The 23,417-nt window shown below is 45.2% G+C and overlaps 1 protein-coding gene across 1 annotated transcript; it reads left to right on the forward strand.

Moving 5' to 3' along the window:
* On the forward strand, positions 1-23,115 carry LOC135057801 (peptide YY-like). The gene is made up of 4 exons (XM_063963558.1): positions 1-154; positions 5,619-5,806; positions 19,903-19,986; positions 22,808-23,115. The coding sequence occupies exons 2-4, from the start codon at positions 5,619-5,621 to the stop codon at positions 22,827-22,829; spliced, it is 294 nt and encodes a 97-aa protein (XP_063819628.1). The 5' UTR covers positions 1-154; the 3' UTR covers positions 22,830-23,115.
* The last annotated feature ends 302 nt before the right edge of the window (positions 23,116-23,417 follow it).

Raw genomic sequence — 23,417 nt, forward strand, 5'->3', positions numbered from 1 at the left:
AGGAGCTGCCATTCTCCTGCTATCACAAGAGATAAAAACCCACAGAGGAATCAGCAGACAAAGCAGATTGTCCTGAGCTGCCTGAAAAGAAACGCGATAGAGGAGCCTTAGAGCATCTTTACCTGCCTGCACCATTCCTTCCTTCCATCACACAGTAAGTACCATAATCTTACAGGGGACCAGGAATCCAGGCACTGGCATCTATCTCATCCACATATGTCATAGTCTCATCAGTTGTAGCACATCCCAATGTATTTAAATTGCTCCAATTGTGATATTTTTATTGTATACAACTTCTTTTAATTTGTAATACAAACAAATCTTATATACAGACAAGAATATATGCATTAAAAGTGAGGAGTAATTTATAGGAGTAATAATTTCACTTGAAACATTCGTCCTTAACTGAGAATTCCAAGAGGCGTTTTAGTTTTTTAAGCACACAGCCTTTGACCACTGTTTCTGTGATAGAGCAACCTGCGTTCTTCACGAGTAATTTAGTATCTATCTATCTATCTATCTATCTATCTATCTATCTATCTATCTATCTATCTATCTATCTTCAGTGAAGATAGAGAACCTCACCAACTCCTCTCTTATGGCCAAAATCCAGCACTGGTACGATAGGAAGAAGTCAAGAAAGGGATGTCTTAAATTCATTGAAAATAACTCAGTGGTCAGTAATATTGATGCAGAATTTATAGCACTTCTTATAACAAACAGTCCAGGTGGGGAACCCTCCAAGTTAAGTGCTAGCAGTGAAAATCTTTCATGGCCAATTATCATTCTCAGCATTCCGACCACATATTCAATTGTTTATCTGCCAGAGAGAGAGAGGTTCTATTAAGCAGTTAACTTAAATTCAGGATGCCTGACTTGGTACTCTGTGGCAAGTAGCTCTGCTGCAGTGCTGCTCGGAGCATCCAAAGGATGCTTCAGACACACACGCTACAGGGTGTAGAGCTCCCTGGAGCATCTGTGAAGTTCTACACTTTCCTGCCCCCAAGGTCACACTCCTAGAACAAGTAGAGTTGAGTCCTCTTTTTAACAGCAAATATACAGTGTGCTTAAATGTGTTTTCAGACCACTACATCACTGTAGTTTTCTTTTTGGGGCCCGACAAAGCACTGGTCGACCCCTGATAGGAGGAGTTAAAGGGAAAGGTTATATGAAGCAATAGGAGGATTAAACGGTAGAGGTTTATGTAGCAATTGGAAAGGTCCCCCACACTGCCTCTACACAGCCCCCCTTTTCCCCTCAGATCCAACTGCCTCCGCATAACCCCCTCCTCACAGAGCACACAGCCCCTCCTCACAGATCACATAGCTCCTACCTCACAGAACTGCCTCCACACAGCCCTGCCTCCCCCTTCTTAGTTCACACTGCTTCCACGCGTCTCCCTTTTAGATCACAGTGCTTCCACACAGTCCCCCCTTAGATCACACTGAGAAAAGGGGTATAGTGTCAGAGGTGGAACTAGCGTCTGCGCAAGGGGGCACCAGCCAAAATCTTGCCTAGGGCATCATATTGGTTAGGGCTGGCTCTGCTCACAGATCACACTGCCTTCATCTCAAACCACTAGCTCTGCAGTGTACCAGACTTAGGGGGACATGTACTAAGCAGTGATAAGAGTGCAGAAGTGAACCAGTGGAGAAGTTGCCCATGGCAACCAATCAGCTGCTGTGTATACTTTTATATAATGCAAATGATAAATGTTAAGTCAATGTTGATTGGTTGCCATGGGCAACTTCTCCACTGGCTCACTTCTCCACTTTTATCACTGCTTAGTACATATACCCCTTACTTGCTTTCAGTCCTCAATTTTCACAACTCTAAAGGGTCTATGTACTAAGCCTTGGAAAGAGATAAAGTGGATGGAGATAAAGTATCAGCCAACCAGCTCATAACAGTCATTTTTCAAACACAGCCTGTAACATGGCAGTTAGGAGCTGATTGGTTGGTATATCTATCCACTTTATTTCTCTCCAAGGCTTAGTACATTGACCCCCAACTCACCTGCCTGAGACCCCCTCCCCCCAATTCTGCCCAGCACCTGAAGACAAGGTTTTTCAGCTAGCGTCGGGGGGCCAAGGCCTGTGCCCTCAAGACTGCGGCTCTCTGGGCTATTGCCATGTCAGCCCATGTCTTCAGACGCTCCTGGTTCTGTCCAACATGACATTCATGTCTCTATAACTGCTTTTATTACTTTTAGATTTTGGGCAGTTCAGATCTATGCAAAATTGTCTCACCCGTATTTTTATAGCAATAGAATACACAATTATAATAGTGACCTAATGCTAGCTGATATGGCCCTCTCAGTTACTGGTACTGTAATATCGTATACTGTTGTACTATAGATCGCAAACCTACAGGGACTTCCCCTTGTTTGTTAATGCGGGTCCAGTATGATATACCGGCAGATGGGATGCCGGCTGTTAGTATACTGACAGCAGCATCACGTCTGCCGTAATACCGTGCCACGCTGCAGGCCCGGTGGCGATCTTTGCTCAACACAGATTCTATTCCCACTCAGTTGGTAGCGTGGACACACCAGCCGAGTGGGGATTAGGGGAGGGTATCGGTATGCCACCCGTCAGCAAAATGCCGGCTGTCGGGATTCTGGCTGCTGACATTATGACTGCATCCCATTGATACCTTGGTGCCTATTTATCAAAAAATATTTGTGAGATGTAAGATGGCAATATGAATTATAACTATGGGGTCTAAAACCACATCATTAATAAATTAGTTCCCTAATCTTGTTTTCTCATTGTGTTTGTTCAACAACCCTCACCAAATTTCCAGCAGTATATACAGCTGCAGCTGTGTATAAAGCCCACATGCACCCTTTGACTTATATAGGGCGGGATGTATTAAGCTCTCCCGCCGCGGAATCTCCCCTCTCTGCGATTCCGTTACCTGCTGTACAGTAACTGCTCTCCTCCCTCTGGCCAGTGCTGCCCTTCGCTCCCCGTAGGTCTCTCATCTCCCCCTCCGCCACTGAATCCTCATCGCCGCGGCCACTCTGCTCTTCGCGTTGACTCAGCTGCCCTCCCCCTTTCCTATTCTCTTGCGCACGCGCATTTAGCGCAGCATCCTGTCATGCGCACACTGGAATTACAGGCTGCTGCTAGGTGCGGGTCAGGTGTACCGTTTAGGAGGAAGTGGAGGATAATGGATCTGTATGTTGGTTCATACGGGGCCAGCAAATGGACACTGAGCCGCCTATGTACCGCGACGGATAAGATCATGTGACGCAGAAACTACGGAGAGCGAAGGGCAGCGCTGGCCAGAGGAAGGAGAACAGTTACCGTTCAGCAGGTAACGGAATCGCAGAGAGGGTAGATTCCGCGGCGGGAGAGCTTAGTACATCACGCCCATATTGTGTGTAAATCTGGCTCTGGTACTAGCCAGAGCCTCCTGAGCCATTTACCTGGCCGCACGTCCCTGCTGTATATCATTAAACAGCTCTATACATATTAAGCAAACGTCATTTTCTTTTAAATGATTTTGTTTCATCGTTTTCAGTGATCTTAGTAAATGTTCCTAAACATATTTACTCATATTGTAGCTGATGCAAAGCAGAAGTTTATTTGTAGAGCCTATCATCTGTATTTTTGTTCTACACATACTCTAGAACCAATTGGGCATAACTATTGGTCGACACAGAGTGAGTGTATCTTCACATGTGACTGAAGAGGCATAACTGTGTTGCAATGGAGTGCTCTCTCATAGGTAGAGGTTTATCAAAGCCTGGAGACAAAATGGAGAGAGATAAAATACCAACCAATCAGCTCCTAAATGTCATTTTCTGTGGGGCAGATGTATGAAACGGTATCCAGTCTCTCGGTCGACCACACTTAGGTCGACGATGTCTAGGTCGACCACTATTGGTCGACACTAACTAGGTCGACAGGGTTTCTAGGTCAACAGGGTCTCTTGGTCGACTTGTTCTAGGTCGATAGGTCAAAAGATCGACATGAGTTTTTCACAATTTTTTAAAAACATGTTCATACTTAATGATCCATGTGGACAACGATTGGGAATAGCAACCTGTGCCGAGCGCAGCAGTAGCCGAGCGAGGCACCTTGCCGGAAGCATGGCGAGCAAATCAAACCATGCGAGGGGACACAGTGCACTATTTGGGGTTCCCGGTCACTGTATGGAGAAAATGACCCCCAAAAAATGGGGAAAAAAAACCCAAAACCCCTCGTGTCGACTTTTTAACCCGTCGACCTAGAACATGTCGACCTAGAAACCCTTTCAACCAAGTTACTGTCAACCAATAGTGGTCGACCTAGATACTGTCGACCTAAGTGTGGTCGACCCTTCATACCACACCCGTATGAGTGGAGAAGTCTGCCAGTGGAGAAGTGTGCCATGGCAACCAATCAGGTGCTATGTGTAATGTTATAGAATGCACTTGATACATGGTTACTTCAAAGACGATTGGTTGCCATGGCACACTTCTCCACTGGCACACTTGTCCACTCACATTGCTTCATACATCAACTCCACATCATGTAAAGTGACAGCTAGGAACTGATTGGCTGGTACTTTATTTTCTCTCCACTTTATCTCTCCAAGCTTTGATAAATCTCCCCCTATATCCTCTAAGATCAGTGGAGGGCATATTGATGGAAATATAGGCTACAGAGTTGTGTAGACAGGTTCGGTATGTATTACCGTTGGACAGTATGCCGGCTGTCCATATGCCGATAGCAGCCTCCCAGCCGCCAGAATACTGGCAGCAGGGCGAGCGCTAAGAGTCCCCTTGCGGGCTTGCTGCGCTCGCCACACTGCCCTTGCCACAGGATCTATTCCCACTCTATGGGTGTCATGGACACCCACGAGTGGGAATAGTCCTGGTGTGCCGGGATTCCGGCGCCAGCATTGTTGGCTGGCGGGATTTCGGCATCGGTATCCTGAACGCCGAGATACTGGCCTCCGCCAAATTGACTGCATCCCGTCAGACAGGTAATTATTACACTGGGCCGATACTTATCACATATGTACTAACATATGCTATTAGTATCGCAAAGGGCAGCTCTCCCAATAACGAACTGTCCTTTGCAATGGCTGTGGATTTATGACCTGGGAGTCTACCTGCACATACGCAGAAGGCAGTGGTGGCCATGGGGGATTCTGGCAGGGATTTTATCAGATCCCTCTGACAGCACCAATGCGGAAAGAAGCCCAGGTGTCTGGGGCTTAGCACACAGGAGAAATGCTGTTAAACCCCGAAAACTGGGCTTTAAGCGCATTTTTTCCATTGGTACATCCCCTGTGTCTTTTACTGTCACCTCCCTCCATATCTCTCCATAGCTTTTTCATTGCCCCTTTTATAGCTCTCTCCAGTTCCCGCCATATTTCACCGCCCTCCACAGCTCACACTGCTCTCCTCACAACTCATTGCTCCCCACAGATCACAGTACATAAGCACTAGATTTGAATATATAAAAATTATGCTAAATAAGCACAATTATCATTGTTAGAATTAGAAATATTAAACAAAAGAAGATTGTTGAGGTTATGAGGTTGTCTTTGTCATGGGCTACAGTATACAATTCAGAATTGTATAATAAAGTCTGATTCAGTCTCTTTCACGGTTTCTCCAGATGGTGACCTCTTTGAAGCTGTGGCCAATGATGATAGCTGTTTCAGTCTGCATCTTAATATGTCTAGGGACAATAGTGGAGGGCTATCCACCTAAACCAGAGAATCCCGGAGAAGGTGCTTCCCCAGAGGAAATGAGTAAATATCTGACTGCTCTGCGACATTACATTAACCTGGTGACACGGCAAAGGTGAGTTTTTTTTTATAAGATTGTATAGTATCTTAAAGGAGTGACCTTGTTAAGATATTGGTGTGCATATTGCCACTAACCCTTTAAATGATTTAATAAAATGTATTTTAGACTGTGTACACCTGGAAAATAGGTCTTTTTATAATGAACTTAGCAATCGTAAATCATAAACTTTGTTCTAGATGGCTGAGTTTACAAAGAAAACAATTGCTAATCTATTTAGATCACATTGAGATGTACTGTATGGAATGTTACATACAACTTGTTAGTTAGCGTCTGCTTTTTATCTGATGTATTATTTATTTTAAGTAATTAAATTGAAAAGGCAAATCATTTATAAATATGCAACATCCTTCAATGACAAAAAGGTAAGAAAATAATTTAATGTGTTTTACATACTGTATAATAAAATATTGGAAAATAATCCATTGGCGGGATGTAATGGAGTCCGAGATCGCTGGAGGTGAGGGTTCCCAGCCAATCTAAGACTTTTTTAAAGAGGCAGTCACTTAGAAGGTATAGTTTTGCCTTGTAAGAGATTGTTCCTTTTAAAAAAAAAGTCAGAGAACGGACAGCAACCTACACCTCCAGTGATCTCGGATTCATTACATCCCACTGCAGATTCTATTTACAATTTGGAACATTTACAGTAATTAAATAAGACTATTTATTAACAAGTGGTATGAGCCATTAGCCATACTTGACTTACCTTATAACTGCAGTACTGTATTTTGCTGTAAATGTCTAAGAATTCTGGCAGATTTTAAACTGCTTTACTAAAGGTGCATACACACGGTGCGATGTGTACTTACGATTTTGACTATATAGTTAAAATCGTAAGAAAATTTAGCACAAATTACACCGTGTGTATACAGCTTGCAATACCGATGCGTGCCACAGTGGGGTCGGTATCACAAGAAAAAATAAGGCAATTTTGTACAATCTAATTTCTAGTACATAGTATAGTCAAAATAGTATATAGTCAAAATCGCACATAGTAAAAATCGCAAGTAAATATAGTCAAAATTGGTGGTTCTGGGCTCCAGGGAGTTCAAGTATAGTTAAAATTGACATTTAGTCACAATCTCACTGTGTGTATGCACCTTAAGACAGTAGATTCAAGTATTACTATATATATATATATATATATATATACATATATCTATATATATATATATATATATATATATATATATATATAAAAAGCAAAGTAGTTAGGCACTCAGTGTGTCTGTATAAGCTGCAACTTGCTTCGGTACCCCTCCTCCTCAAGCATAAATATCACTCCAAATAGGGATGGCACTTGTGATGGCTAACGTCCACATAGAAATAATCACGCTAACAGCGTTTTATAATCGACGTTTCTGGCACTGGGCACCAAAAAGTCTAGTTACGGCAATGCTGAGAACCCCCCTAAATAAAGTGGTGATAATTAATATATATATATATAATAAGAATTTACTTACCGATAATTCTATTTCTCGTAGTCCGTAGTGGATGCTGGGGACTCCGTCAGGACCATGGGGATTAGCGGCTCCGCAGGAGACAGGGCACAAAAGTAAAAGCTTTAGGATCAGGTAGTGTGCACTGGCTCCTCCCCCTATGACCCTCCTCCAAGCCTCAGTTAGGATACTGTGCCCGGACGAGCGTACACAATAAGGAAGGATTTTGAATCCCGGGTAAGACTCTTACCAGCCACACCAATCACACTGTACAACCTGTGATCTGAACCCAGTTAACAGCATGATAACAGCGGAGCCTCTGTAAAGATGGCTCACAACAACAATAACCCGATTTTTGAACAATAACTATGTACAAGTATTGCAGACAATCCGCACTTGGGATGGGCGCCCAGCATCCACTACGGACTACGAGAAATAGAATTATCGGTAAGTAAATTCTTATTTTCTCTGACGTCCTAAGTGGATGCTGGGGACTCCGTCAGGACCATGGGGATTATACCAAAGCTCCCAAACGGGCGGGAGAGTGCGGATGACTCTGCAGCACCGAGTGAGAGAACTCCAGGTCCTCCTCAGCCAGGGTGTGCCCCTGACCAAGTAGCAGCTCGGCAAAGTTGTAAAGCCGAGACCCCTCGGGCAGCCGCCCAAGATGAGCCCACCTTCCTTGTGGAATGGGCAGTTACATATTTTGGCTGTGGCAGGCCTGCCACAGAATGTGCAAGCTGAATTGTACTACACATCCAACTAGCAATCGTCTGCTTAGAAGCAAGAGCACCCAGTTTGTTGGGTGCATACAGGATAACAGCAAGTCAGTTCTCCTGACTCCAGCCGTCCTGGAAACCTATATTTTCAGGGCCCTGACAACATCTAGCAACTTGGAGTCCTCCAAGTCCCTAGTAGCTGCAGGTACCACAATAAGCTGGTTCAGGTGAAACGCTGACACCACCTTAGGGAGAAACTGGGGACGAGTCCGCAGCTCTGCCCTGTCCGAATGGACAATCAGATATGGGCTTTTGTGAGACAAAGCCGCCAATTCTGACACTCGCCTGTCCGAGGCCAGGGCCAACATCATGGTCACTTTCCATGTGAGATATTTCAAATCCACAGATTTGAGCGGTTTAAAGCAATGTGATTTGAGGAATCCCAGAACTACGTTGAGATCCCACAGTGCCACTGGAGGCACAAAAGGGGGTTGTATATGCAGTACTCCCTTGACATACTTCTGGACTTCAGGAACTGAAGCCAATTCTTTCTGGAAGAAAATCGACAGGGCCGAAATTTGAACCTTAATGGACCCCAATTTGAGGCCCATAGACACTCCTGTTTGCAGGAAATGCAGGAATCGACCGAGTTGAAATTTCTTCGTGGGGCCTTCCTGGCCTCCCACCACGCAACAAATTTTCGCCACATGTGGTGATAATGTTGTGCGGTCACCTCCTTCCTGGCTTTGACCAGGGTAGGAATGACCTCTTCCGGAATGCCTTTTTCCCTTAGGATCCGGCGTTCAACCGCCATGCCGTCAAACGCAGCCGCGGTAAGTCTTGGAACAGACATGGTACTTGCTGAAGCAAGTCCCTTCTTAGCGGCAGAGGCCATGAGTCCTCTGTGAGCATCTCTTGAAGTTCCGGGTACCAAGTAGAGATGAGCGCCTGAAATTTTTCGGGTTTTGTGTTTTGGTTTTGGGTTCGGTTCCGCGGCCGTGTTTTGGGTTCGAACGCGTTTTGGCAAAACCTCACCGAATTTTTTTTATCGGATTCGGGTGTGTTTTGGATTCGGGTGTTTTTTTCCAAAAACACTAAAAAACAGCTTAAATCATAGAATTTGGGGGTCATTTTGATCCCAAAGTATTATTAACCTCAAAAACCATAATTTACACTCATTTTCAGTCTATTCTGAATACCTCACACCTCACAATATTATTTTTAGTCCTAAAATTTGCACCGAGGTCGCTGTGTGAGTAAGATAAGCGACCCTAGTGGCCGACACAAACACCGGGCCCATCTAGGAGTGGCACTGCAGTGTCACGCAGGATGTCCCTTCCAAAAAACCCTCCCCAAACAGCACATGACGCAAAGAAAAAAAGAGGCGCAATGAGGTAGCTGTGTGAGTAAGATTAGCGACCCTAGTGGCCGACACAAACACCGGGCCCATCTAGGAGTGGCACTGCAGTGTCACGCAGGATGGCCCTTCCAAAAAACCCTCCCCAAACAGCACATGACGCAAAGAAAAAAAGAGGCGCAATGAGGTAGCTGTGTGAGTAAGATTAGCGACCCTAGTGGCCGACACAAACACCGGGCCCATCTAGGAGTGGCACTGCAGTGTCACGCAGGATGGCCCTTCCAAAAAACCCTCCCCAAACAGCACATGACGCAAAGAAAAAAAGAGGCGCAATGAGGTAGCTGTGTGAGTAAGATTAGCGACCCTAGTGGCCGACACAAACACCGGGCCCATCTAGGAGTGGCACTGCAGTGTCACGCAGGATGGCCCTTCCAAAAAACCCTCCCCAAACAGCACATGACGCAAAGAAAAAAAGAGGCGCAATGAGGTAGCTGACTGTGTGAGTAAGATTAGCGACCCTAGTGGCCGACACAAACACCGGGCCCATCTAGGAGTGGCACTGCAGTGTCACGCAGGATGTCCCTTCCAAAAAACCCTCCCCAAACAGCACATGACGCAAAGAAAAAAAGAGGCGCAATGAGGTAGCTGACTGTGTGAGTAAGATTAGCGACCCTAGTGGCCGACACAAACACCGGGCCCATCTAGGAGTGGCACTGCAGTGTCACGCAGGATGTCCCTTCCAAAAAACCCTCCCCAAACAGCACATGACGCAAAGAAAAAAAGAGGCGCAATGAGGTAGCTGACTGTGTGAGTAAGATTAGCGACCCTAGTGGCCGACACAAACACCGGGCCCATCTAGGAGTGGCACTGCAGTGTCACGCAGGATGTCCCTTCCAAAAAACCCTCCCCAATCAGCACATGATGCAAAGAAAAAGAAAAGAAAAAAGAGGTGCAAGATGGAATTGTCCTTGGGCCCTCCCACCCACCCTTATGTTGTATAAACAAAACAGGACATGCACACTTTAACCAACCCATCATTTCAGTGACAGGGTCTGCCACACGACTGTGACTGATATGACGGGTTGGTTTGGACCCCCCCCAAAAAAGAAGCAATTAATCTCTCCTTGCACAAACTGGCTCTACAGAGGCAAGATGTCCACCTCATCTTCACCCTCCGATATATCACCGTGTACATCCCCCTCCTCACAGATTATCAATTCGTCCCCACTGGAATCCACCATCTCAGCTCCCTGTGTACTTTGTGGAGGCAATTGCTGCTGGTCAATGTCTCCGCGGAGGAATTGATTATAATTCATTTTAATGAACATCATCTTCTCCACATTTTCTGGATGTAACCTCGTACGCCGATTGCTGACAATTCTCCATATTCTCTATATTTTAATAGGCACAACTAAAAGGCACCTCAGGTAAACAATGGAGATGGATGGATTGGATACTAGTATACAATTATGGACGGGCTGCCGAGTGCCGACACAGAGGTAGCCACAGCCGTGAACTACCGCACTGTACTGTGTCTGCTGCTAATATATAGACTGGTTGATAAAGAGATAGTATACTCGTAACTAGTATGTATGTATAAAGAAAGAAAAAAAAACCACGGTTAGGTGGTATAACAATTATGGACGGGCTGCCGAGTGCCGACACAGAGGTAGCCACAGCCGTGAACTACCGCACTGTACTGTGTCTGCTGCTAATATATAGACTGGTTGATAAAGAGATAGTATACTCGTAACTAGTATGTATGTATAAAGAAAGAAAAAAAAACCACGGTTAGGTGGTATATACAATTATGGACGGGCTGCCGAGTGCCGACACAGAGGTAGCCACAGCCGTGAACTACCGCACTGTACTGTGTCTGCTGCTAATATATAGACTGGTTGATAAAGAGATAGTATACTCGTAACTAGTATGTATGTATAAAGAAAGAAAAAAAAACCACGGTTAGGTGGTATATACAATTATGGACGGGCTGCCGAGTGCCGACACAGAGGTAGCCACAGCCGTGAACTACCGCACTGTACTGTGTCTGCTGCTAATATATAGACTGGTTGATAAAGAGATAGTATACTCGTAACTAGTATGTATGTATAAAGAAAGAAAAAAAAACCACGGTTAGGTGGTATATACAATTATGGACGGGCTGCCGAGTGCCGACACAGAGGTAGCCACAGCCGTGAACTACCGCACTGTACTGTGTCTGCTGCTAATATATAGACTGGTTGATAAAGAGATAGTATACTCGTAACTAGTATGTATGTATAAAGAAAGAAAAAAAAACCACGGTTAGGTGGTATATACAATTATGGACGGGCTGCCGAGTGCCGACACAGAGGTAGCCACAGCCGTGAACTACCGCACTGTACTGTGTCTGCTGCTAATATATAGACTGGTTGATAAAGAGATAGTATACTCGTAACTAGTATGTATGTATAAAGAAAGAAAAAAAAACCACGGTTAGGTGGTATATACAATTATGGACGGGCTGCCGAGTGCCGACACAGAGGTAGCCACAGCCGTGAACTACCGCACTGTACTGTGTCTGCTGCTAATATATAGACTGGTTGATAAAGAGATAGTATACTCGTAACTAGTATGTATGTATAAAGAAAGAAAAAAAAACCACGGTTAGGTGGTATATACAATTATGGACGGGCTGCCGAGTGCCGACACAGAGGTAGCCACAGCCGTGAACTACCGCACTGTACTGTGTCTGCTGCTAATATATAGACTGGTTGATAAAGAGATAGTATACTCGTAACTAGTATGTATGTATAAAGAAAGAAAAAAAAACCACGGTTAGGTGGTATATACAATTATGGACGGGCTGCCGAGTGCCGACACAGAGGTAGCCACAGCCGTGAACTACCGCACTGTACTGTGTCTGCTGCTAATATATAGACTGGTTGATAAAGAGATAGTATACTCGTAACTAGTATGTATGTATAAAGAAAGAAAAAAAAACCACGGTTAGGTGGTATATACAATTATGGACGGGCTGCCGAGTGCCGACACAGAGGTAGCCACAGCCGTGAACTACCGCACTGTACTGTGTCTGCTGCTAATATATAGACTGGTTGATAAAGAGATAGTATACTCGTAACTAGTATGTATGTATAAAGAAAGAAAAAAAAACCACGGTTAGGTCACTGGTATATACAATTATGGACGGGCTGCCGAGTGCCGACACAGAGGTAGCCACAGCCGTGAACTACCGCACTGTACTGTGTCTGCTGCTAATATAGACTGGTTGATAAAGAGATAGTATACTACTAATATTATATACTGGTGGTCAGGTCACTGGTCACTAGTCACACTGGCAGTGGCACTCCTGCAGCAAAAGTGTGCACTGTTTAATTTTAATATAATATTATGTACTCCTGGCTCCTGCTATAACCTATAACTGGCACTGCAGTAGTGCTCCCCAGTCTCCCCCACAATTATAAGCTGTGTGAGCTGAGCAGTCAGACAGATATATAATATATATAGATGATGCAGCACACTGGCCTGAGCCTGAGCAGTGCACACAGATATGATATGTGACTGAGTCACTGTGTGCTGTGTATCGCTTTTTTCAGGCAGAGAACGGATTATAAATAAAAGTGGTGGTCACTGGTCACTATCAGCAAAACTCTGCACTGTACACACTACTGAGTACTCCTAATGCTCCCCAAAATTAGTAAATCAAGTGTCTCTCTAATCTATTCTAATTCTAAACGGAGAGGACGCCAGCCACGTCCTCTCCCTATCAATCTCAATGCACGTGTGAAAATGGCGGCGACGCGCGGCTCCTTATATAGAATCCGAGTCTCGCGATAGAATCCGAGCCTCGCGAGAATCCGACAGCGTCATGATGACGTTCGGGCGCGCTCGGGTTAACCGAGCAAGGCGGGAAGATCCGAGTCGCTCGGACCCGTGAAAAAAAACATGAAGTTCTGGCGGGTTCGGATTCAGAGAAACCGAACCCGCTCATCTCTAGTACCAAGTCCTTCTTGGCCAATCCGGAGCCACGAGTATAGTTCTTACTCCTCTACGTCTTATAATTCTCAGTACCTTAGGTATGAGAAGCAGAGGAGGGAACACATACACCGACTGGTACACCCACGGTGTTACCAGAACGTCCACAGCTATTGCCTGAGGGTCTCTTGACCTGGCGCAATACCTGTCCAGTTTTTTGTTCAGGCGGGACGCCATCATGTCCACCTTTGGTCTTTCCCAACGGTTCACAATCATGTGGAAGACTTCCCGATGAAGTCCCCACTCTCCCGGGTGGAGGTCGTGCTGAGGAAGTTTGCTTCCCAGTTTTCCACTCCCGGAATGAACACTGCTGACAGTGCTAACACATGATTTTCCGCCCAGCGAAGAATCCTTGCAGTTTCTGCCATTGCCCTCCTGCTTCTTGTGCCGCCCAGTCTGTTTACGTGGGCGACTGCCGTGATGTTGTCCCACTGGATCGATACCGGCTGACCTTGAAGCAGAGGTCTTGCTAAGCTTAGAGCATTGTAATTGCTCTTAGCTCCAGTATATTTATGTGGAGAGAAGTCTCCAGACTTGATCACACTCCCTGGAAATTTTTTCCTTGTGTGACTGCTCCCCAGCCTTTCAGGCTGGCATCCGTGGTCACCAGGACCCAGTCCTGAATGCCGAATCTGTGGCCCTTTAGTAGATGAGCACTCTGCAGCCACCACAGAAGAGACACCCTTGTCCTTGGAGACAGGGTTATCCGCTGATGCATCTGAAGATGCGATCCGGACCATTTTTCCAGCAGATCCCACTGAAAAGTTCTTGCGTGAAATCTGCCGAATGGAATCGCTTCGTAAGAAGCCACCATTTTTCCCAGGACCCTTGTGCAATGATGCACTGACACTTTTCCTGGTTTTAGGAGGTTCCTGACTAGCTCGGATAACTCCCTGGCTTTCTCCTCCGGGAGAAACACCCTTTTCTGGACTGTGTCCAGAATCATCCCTAGGAACAGCAGACGTGTCGTCGGAAACAGCTGCGATTTTGGAATATTTAGAATCCACCCGTGCTGTCGTAGAACTACTTGAGATAGTGCTACTCCGACCTCCAACTGTTCTCTGGACCTTGCCCTTATCAGGAGATCGTCCAAGTAAGGGATAATTAAGACGCCTTTTCTTTGAAGAAGAATCATCATTTCGGCCATTACCTTGGTAAAGACCCGGGGTGCCGTGGACAATCCAAACGGCAGCGTCTGAAACTGATAGTGACAGTTCTGTACCACGAACCTGAGGTACCCTTGGTGAGAAGGGCAAATTGGGACATGGAGGTAAGTATCCCTGATGTCCCGGGACACCCTATAGTCCCCTTCTTCCTGGTTCGCTATCACTGCTCTGAGTGACTCCATCTTGATTTGAACCTTTGTAAGTGTTCAAATATTTCAGATTTAGAATAGGTCTCACCGAGCCTTCTGGCTTCAGTACCACAACATAGTGTGGAATAATACCCCTTTCCTTGTTGTAGGAGGGGTACTTTGATTATCACCTGCTGGGAATACAGCTTGTGAATTGTTTCCAATACTGCCTCCCTGTCGGAGGGAGACGTTGGTAAAGCAGACTTCAGGAACCTGCGAGGGGGAAACGTCTCGACTTTCCAATCTGTACCCCTGGGATCCTACTTGTAGGATCCAGGGGTCCTGTACGGCCCCAGCGTCATGCTGAGAAACTTGGTAGAAGCGGTGGAGGCTTCTGTTCCTGGGAATGGGCTGCCTGCTGCAGTCTTCTTCCCTTTCCTCTATCCCTGGGCAGATATGACTCTTATGGGGACGAAAGGACTGAGGCTGAAAAGACGGTGTCTTTTTCTGCAGAGATGTGACTTAGGGTAAAAACGGTGGATTTTCCAGCAGTTGCCGTGGCCACCAGGTCCGATGGACCGACCCCAAATAACTCCTCCTTTTATACGGCAATACTTCTTTGTGCCGTTTGGAATCTGCATCACCTGACCACTGTCGTGTCCATAAACATCTTCTGGCAGATATGGACATCGCACTTGCTCTTGATGCCAGAGTGCAAATATCCCTCTGTGCATCTCGTATATATAGAAATGCATCCTTTAAATGCTCTATAGTCAATAAAATACTGTCCCTGTCAAGGGTATCAATATTTTTAGTCAGGGAATCCGACCAAGCCACCCCAGCTCTGCACATCCAGGCTGAGGCGATCGCTGGTCGCAGTATAACACCAGTATGTGTGTATATACTTCTTAGGATATTTTCCAGCCTCCTATCAGTTGGCTCCTTGAGGACGGCCCTATCTGGAGACGGTACCGCCACTTGTTTTGATAAGCGTGAGCGCCTTATCCACCCTAAGGGGTGTTTCCCAACGCGCCCTAACTTCTGGCGGGAAAGGGTATACCGCCAATAATTTTCTATCGGGGGAAACCCACGCATCATCACACACTTCATTTAATTTATCTGATTCAGGAAAAACTACAGGTAGTTTTTTCACACCCCACATAATACCCTTTTTTGTGGTACTTGTAGTATCAGAAATATGTAACACCTCCTTCATTGCCCTTAACAAGTAACGTGTGGCCCTAAAGGAAAATACGTTTGTTTCTTCACCGTCGACACTGAAATCAGTGTCCATGTCTGTGTCGACCGACTGAGGTAAATGGGCGTTTTAAAGCCCCTGACGGTGTTTGAGACGCCTGGACAGGTACTATTTTGTTTGCCGGCCGTCTCTGTTGACATTATCACGTAATTCCTTGAATAAGCCATCCATTCCGGTGTCGACTCCCTAGAGAGTGACATCACCATTACAGGCAATTGCTCCGCCTCCTCACCAACATCGTCCTCATACATGTCGACACACACGTACCGACACACAGCACACACACAGGGAATGCTCTGATAGAGGACAGGACCCCACTAGCCCTTTGGGGAGACAGAGGGAGAGTTTGCCAGCACACACCAAAAACGCTATAATTATACAGGGACAACCTTTATATAAGTGTTTTTCCCTTATAGCATTTTAATATATATAGTCATATCGCCAAATAAGTGCCCCCCCTCTCTGTTTTAACCCTGTTTCTGTAGTGCAGTGCAGGGGAGAGCCTGGGAGCCTTCCCACCAGCATTTCTGTGAGGGAAAATGGCGCTGTGTGCTGAGGAGAATAGGCCCCGCCCCCTTTTCGGCGAGCTTCTTCTCCCGTTTTTCTGAGACCTGGCAGGGGTTTAATACATCCATATAGCCCCCAGGGGCTATATGTGATGTATTTTTAGCCAGAATAAGGTACTATCATTGCTGCCCAGGGCGCCCCCCCCAGCGCCCTGCACCCTCAGTGACCGCTGCTATGAAGTGTGCTGACAACAATGGCGCACAGCTGCAGTGCTGTGCGCTACCTTATGAAGACTGAAAAGTCTTCTGCCGCCGGTTTCTGGACCTCTTCACTTTTCGGCATCTGCAAGGGGGTCGGCGGCGCGGCTCCGGGACGAACCCCAGGGTGAGACCTGTGTTCCGACTCCCTCTGGAGCTACTGGTGTCCAGTAGCCTAAGAAGCCAATCCATCCTGCACGCAGGTGAGTTCACTTCTCTCCCCTAAGGCCCTCGATGCAGTGAGCCTGTTGCCAGCAGGACTCACTGAAAATAAAAAACCTAACAAAACTTTTACTCTAAGCAGCTCTTTAGGAGAGCCACCTAGATTGCACCCTTCTCGGCCGGGCACAAAAATCTAACTGAGGCTTGGAGGAGGGTCATAGGGGGAGGAGCCAGTGCACACCACCTGATCCTAAAGCTTTTACTTTTGTGCCCTGTCTCCTGCGGAGCCGCTAATCCCCATGGTCCTGACGGAGTCCCCAGCATCCACTTAGGACGTCAGAGAAATATATATATATATATATATATATATATATACAGCAATACTTCGGCAGCACTCACGAGACTCCAACTCAGCAGTAAAACAATGGACACAACGGCCTCCCTTTAGATCAACGATTTGGTATGTTTAATACCTTATTCAGGATCCTGACGAAGGTATTAAACATACCGAAACGTTGCTCTAAAGGGAGGCCGTTGTGTCCATTGTTTTACTGCTGAGTTCGAGTCTTGTGAGTGCTGCCGAAGTATTGCTGTGTGTATATATATATATATATATATATATAGAGAGAGAGAGAGAGAGAGATTAGGAAACAGCGGCACTCAGCAGTCTGGAAATCATTCAAATGATCTTTAATTCGGTCCTACGCCGTTTCGGGGACGACACCCCGTCTGTGTATGTGTATGATTGTCCCTGAAGACGGGGTGTCGTCCCCGAAACGGCGTAGGACCGAATTAAAGATCATTTGAATGATTTCCAGACTGCTGAGTGCCGCTGTTTCCTAATCTCTCTACTATGGATCTTGCATTTTGATCACTGAGGGCACCGCAGCAAGTAAACGTCTCTTCCCCTCTTTTGAGTGCCGAACCTAACCGATACCTATATATATATATATATATATATATAAAAATTACCACCACTTTATTTAGGGGGGTTCTCAGCATTGCCGTACCTAGACTTTTTGGTGCCCAGTGCCAGAAACAGAATTGGCACCCCCTCCCCCCATTTTTCCAATAAGGGCATAAGGTGCATGCCTCGTGGGGAAGGGGCATGACAAGATTGATCCCACAAAAAGCCCATGCTATGATGTCCCTTCCCACATTTTATATATACACAAATCCTCTTTATACCAACATTCATGCACTTAACTTGACAGCTCGTTGCTATTCACTTACAGTACCCTTTATTAAATAACACATTTCAATATACTGCCATACCCAGGATTCAAACCTATAACCTGTTGAATTCTAATGAAACACCCTACTCATTGAGCTATTTGATCCTGCATAAAAACTATGAACACTATATGAAGCTACTGGTACTTTGTAAAAAAAAAAAAAAATCAGCGTTGCAATTGAGCAGATCTATGTAGTGTGCAGCCACACATTCAATCCCTTGCAGCCACACATTACATAGATCTGCTCAGCTGCAATGCTGATCATTTTTTCACAAAGTACAAGATAAGTTTCAAATAGTTAGAATTCTCTAGGTTAGAATTATCTACCTTTCTATGTAAGGGCACATAGCTCAATTAATAGATTGTCTGACTGCAATGCCACAGGCAATGGGTTAGAATCCCGGGTATGTCACTATCTTGAAATGTAATAAAGATCAGTGTGACTGGATAACAAAGAAATCTCAAATTGAGTTATGAATGTTTTATAGGTATTAGTGACAGAAGGGGTGGGAGTAGGAGACAGGGGTGGTCAGGAGATGCTGGGCTTCAAATAGGGGGGAAGCTGCAAGTGAAAGTAATTAAAACAGATAATTGACAAGTGCAACCAACAGCGCCCCCCATCCAGCAGCGCTATGTGCGGTGCCCCCTCTGTACACACCTAGTCACGGCTCTGGATAGAAGCTTTATTTTATATTAATATAAATTCTTGGAACTAGTTCCAGAAACAAAAGAGAAATCTATGAAATAATTTCAGAAATGAATAAAATATTTGTGCATATGAGTCACAAAAGGGTAACGGGCTGACCCAAAGTGATGAAACCAGGGAGACTTCCCTTGAGGCCATTCACCTATAATGACGCATATGGGCGTGTCCCATGAGGCTGCACCCTTTACCCTTTTCGGAGGCATGCGCAGGTAGACTATTGGCTGTACCGGGTGTCACCAACCTCTGTGCTATCACTGCACCTGAGGACTTGCCGACAATACGGAAGCTGCTGTAGATCTTGTATCAACTTTATGATGTAAACCTAAAACAGGGGTGCAGTATCCACCCTGTGTTACTCATCTGCTGTGGAACTAACATCCTAGCATGCCCAGCCACATTTGTGCTATAAGATGATGCCAAAACTGTAGCAGGGCATACTGGGTTGTGTAGTTCCACAGCAACTGGAGTGCCACACTTTGACCAATCAAAGTGTTCTGGGAATATAGGCCCTCATTCCGAGTTGATCGATCGCTAGCTGCTTTTAGCAGCAGTGTAAACGCTAAGCCGCCGCCCTCTGGGAGCTTAGCAGAAGTGCGAACAAAAGATTAGCAGAATTGCTCGAAAATCTTTTCCTGCAGTTTCTAAGTAGCTCCAGACCTACTCCTAGATTGCAATCACTCCAGACTGTTTAGTTCCTGGTTTGACGTCACAAACACGCCCTGCTTTCGGCCAGCCACTCCCCCGTTTCCCAAGACACGCCTGTGTTTTAGCCTGACACGCCTGCGTTTTTTAGCACACTCCCGGAAAACGGTCAGTTACCACCCAGAAACACCCACTTCCTGTCAATCATTCACTGAAAAGCGTTGCTCGCCCCTGTGTAAAATTGCTTAGTTTTGTGTGAAATTACTTGGCGCGTGCGTACTGCAGTCCGTACGCATGCGCAGAACAGCCGATTTTTAGCCTGATTGCTATGCTGCGAAAAACGGCAGCGAGCGATCAACTCGGAATGAGGGCCATAATTTCAGTGTTATAACTGTTATTACTCTTTATGACATTCTAACATGTATTTTGCTTTAAATGTCTGCATTTTGCAATTTAATGTTATTACAATATGTCCTCTGCAGGTATGGGAAGAGGGAGAGTTCTGCTGATGAACTGCTTTCAGAAATTCTGTATGGAGACAGCGGAAACCACAATATTAGATCACGGTGAGTGAACTAGATAGAGGAAAACAGGGAAGACAGTGACAGAAATAGAGAAAACATCTGAATGCAATAAGGATCTCAATGTAGTCACAAGGAAATAGCTATGAGATAGGTTACAAGTCTTCATTTTAATCTGCTCCTCAGGGGCCCATGTCTCATCTCCTAACCACTTAACTGACATTTTTTTTAATAAAATAAATGTTACTCAAAAATGATCTAATTTTTTTTAACTTTAATTAAGTTTAAAACATATTTTTTAGAAATTAATAAAAATATTTTCTTGAAAAAAAATAATAATACACCAATGGTCATAGATTCAGTTAACATTACCCCTACCCACTTAGTGCTAAAAGATTACCGTTGTATAGCCCCACCCCAGTGTCATATCGAATGCCCCTGTTCTTTTTTGCACCTTCCTCCTCTGTGACTGGTGTCTTTATTTCACTATTTTACCAGTGATGTGTGGACAAGGTAGGCAGGGGAGGCAGTGCCTCATCTGTTATACTCCAGTATACACCAGAGTTTTGTCTATCAAAAGTATCTGGATAATACAAAAAGATATTTATAATACCATCTTTGTAACTCTCTATATAATACAATCATCTCTGTATTATTCTAATCATTTTATGTGTGTAAATCTGGCTGTGAACAGACCTCCCATCATTACACTGCATTTTACCCCCTCCCGAAGCTTCAGAGTCAAATTACTGTAATGGGGCATTATTGCCCATCCCCCACTCCCAGTGCAAGTAGAGCCCCCCCCCCCAGCAGTATTTATCCTCATCCCCATGGGTTATTACATCTCCCCCTCCCTCACATGCAGAGCGCAGTGGAGCATATGTTTCATGGGGAACTGATGATCAGTGCTCCTGCTGCTGAGCTGAGGGCGTTGCTTCCCTGAACCATGTTCCATCCTATGGGAAGGAGGTTCATTCAGATTCTTCCCTCACGCCAGCGCATTCAGGGTCTGATTTGGAAGTGAAGCATACCTCCCAACATCGTAGTCATGTAAGGAGGGACTTGCGAGCAAAAAGGGTGTACAAAAGGGGGGGTGCCGCGATCGTGACTGAGAGGGCATGTCCAGCCCTCTGTGAGCTGCTGGCATGCCCCCAGCCCCTCTGTCTCCTGTAAATAGACGCTGTGCGCATGCGCACAGTGTTCATTCTTCGCTGCTCTGCTAAGCAGGGCAGCGAGTGACAGAAGTCCCAACTGCCCCCCCCCCCCCCCCCATCACCGCGGGTGCGGCAGCGGGACAGTCCAAAAAAATCGGGACTGTCCCATAAAAGTCAGGACAGTTTGGAGGTATGAGTAAAGGAGAAAAATAAGGAAAAAACTGCACCTTGTCAAAACCATGTAGCTCTGCAAGATGGGGCAGATGTAACATGCAAAGAGATTTAGATTTGAATGGGGTGTGTCCAAACTGAAATCTACATTGTAATGTAAAAATAAAGCTGCCTTACATCATGTGTGGGCTACATGCAAAAGCAGCCAGTTTTTACCCTGCACAGAAAAAAATATAAATGAATTTGCTCCCCTTGCATTGCAACATGGTTTTTTCCAGATCCAAAGAGGTTTTTGTTTTTTTGGGTGCTTTACTTCCAAATCAGAATCATGCCCTCTGTGTGCATGTATGACTTCAGGTCACGCATGTACACTATCACTGCCAAAATTGCACTGCTACTAATTAGCTACCAATTAGTAACTTCTATGAGCAGATGTGCCCATGGCTAAACAGTCTTGAATTGCTCTGGTAATATTGTATCCAATGCCACAATTCGCCGTGAGGGGACAGATTAGGCATATCAATAAATATGACCATCAGTATGAAATACAAGGCTGCAATTCATAATGCATGGTACTGTACCCCATCTCTTTACATAACGTTCTCCATATAGTGTTTTGTTCGAGGTACCCCTGCGATCCCATTATTTAACTGCAGCTGCTTATCTAAGTAAAAGGAACAGCAGTTTTCTGTGCAGCTAGTGAACATGGATGTGCAGTGTAAACCTACTCATACTGAAGGTTTAATTTAGTGTATGTGACACCTGATTCCATTAATTAATCAGTAGGTTAAGTAATTACACACCACCTGTCTTATAAAGCTGAGTAGTAGGATGCAGTGGTGCACGCAGCCAGGGTTTCTCTCTGCAGAGGTTCTCAAACGTGGTCCTATAGGCCTCCCAGCGGTCCAGGTTTTAGGTATATCCACGGCTCAGTACAGATGGTTAAATCAAATTGACTGAGGTGCTAATAAGTCACCTGTGACCAAGCATGGATAAACTTAAAACCTGGACTGCTGGGGTGCTTAGAGGGCTGTGTTTGAGAACCTCTGACTTAGGGGATTTCCTGTCGAAACCCTCCACGGGCTGTACAGGAGCTCTCCAATGTGTTCAGGCAGCCAGACAGTCACAGCAGTGACTGAATCTTTGAGATCCTTCTTGTCTTCTCTATTAATTGCTCCTTATGAAATCCTCTGCTACAAGGGTATTTTTTGAATGTGTCACTAGACCTGGTACTACTGATTTACTGATTGATCATATATTTAAATATCATGTGGAAGATTTTATTATATATTTTTAATGTGTGTATTTTTTGTATACTCTTTATGAGGGCTAGATAATAAGTGTGTGTATACACACACATCCTACATTTTGTTCATGGGTTGGGACCTTGCTTCAGTCCTCGAAGGTGGACCCCCTCCTGGGGTCAGATATTGCAACCATACAAGAAAAGGCATACATGGAATTATGTGCAAAATTCAGAATTCCAGTAGGTTTTATATAAAGTTCTAGTACATCCCTAATATGTGTTTTCATTTCCTTAGGTTTGATGACTCCTACAACTAGTGACCCTGGGACAATAACTCTTCCCCCTTCCCTGGGTGGCCGCTCTCCTGCCTTCCCTAATTTTTAACGTATCAATTACTTTTATGCCATTTTGCATTCTGACTATTTCCTGTATCTCATCTCCCCGTATAGTGGGGAGTCTGCAGACTATGTGGTGCCACCTTCATGAGCTATAGAGAACACGCGTGTGCGTGTTCTGTGGGTATGCCATCCTACCAGAGCTGCCTCCCCCATGACATGCAGTCTGTGATGTTTGACAAGAATTCCACTGTGTCCAGAAATAAAAGCAAGTTTAATGGAAGTGAAATTGAGTAATGAGTGTTCAATTGTTCATTTAATCTAAAAAAAAAAAAAAAAAAAGACGAATATAACGTGAAAATACAGGGGGTTTGGGTTCTAAGGATGCATCAATGATCTCTTTATTACAAGTATAACATCGCTACAGCATATTGGTCAACTCCCAGGGATTCCCCACTAACTTCTTGAAAAGTTAGAAGTTCTCCTGCATCCGACACACTTTCTAATGACATGGGCAGGCATGATGAGATGACGCTCTGTGAAACATATGCCCAGATTTGCACCTTTGTG

Source organism: Pseudophryne corroboree, chromosome 3 (assembly GCF_028390025.1).
Source record: "Pseudophryne corroboree isolate aPseCor3 chromosome 3, aPseCor3.hap2, whole genome shotgun sequence".
Classification (NCBI taxonomy): domain Eukaryota; kingdom Metazoa; phylum Chordata; class Amphibia; order Anura; family Myobatrachidae; genus Pseudophryne; species Pseudophryne corroboree.

Bases quoted from the DNA above. Each gene is read 5' to 3' on its own strand.
- LOC135057801 (XM_063963558.1), top strand. From the start codon at position 5,619: ATGGTGACCTCTTTGAAGCTGTGGCCAATGATGATAGCTGTTTCAGTC. The intron at 5,807-19,902 runs GTGAGTTTTTTT...TGTCCTCTGCAG, and splicing joins AACCTGGTGACACGGCAAAG to GTATGGGAAGAGGGAGAGTT. The intron at 19,987-22,807 runs GTGAGTGAACTA...TCATTTCCTTAG, and splicing joins AACCACAATATTAGATCACG to GTTTGATGACTCCTACAACT.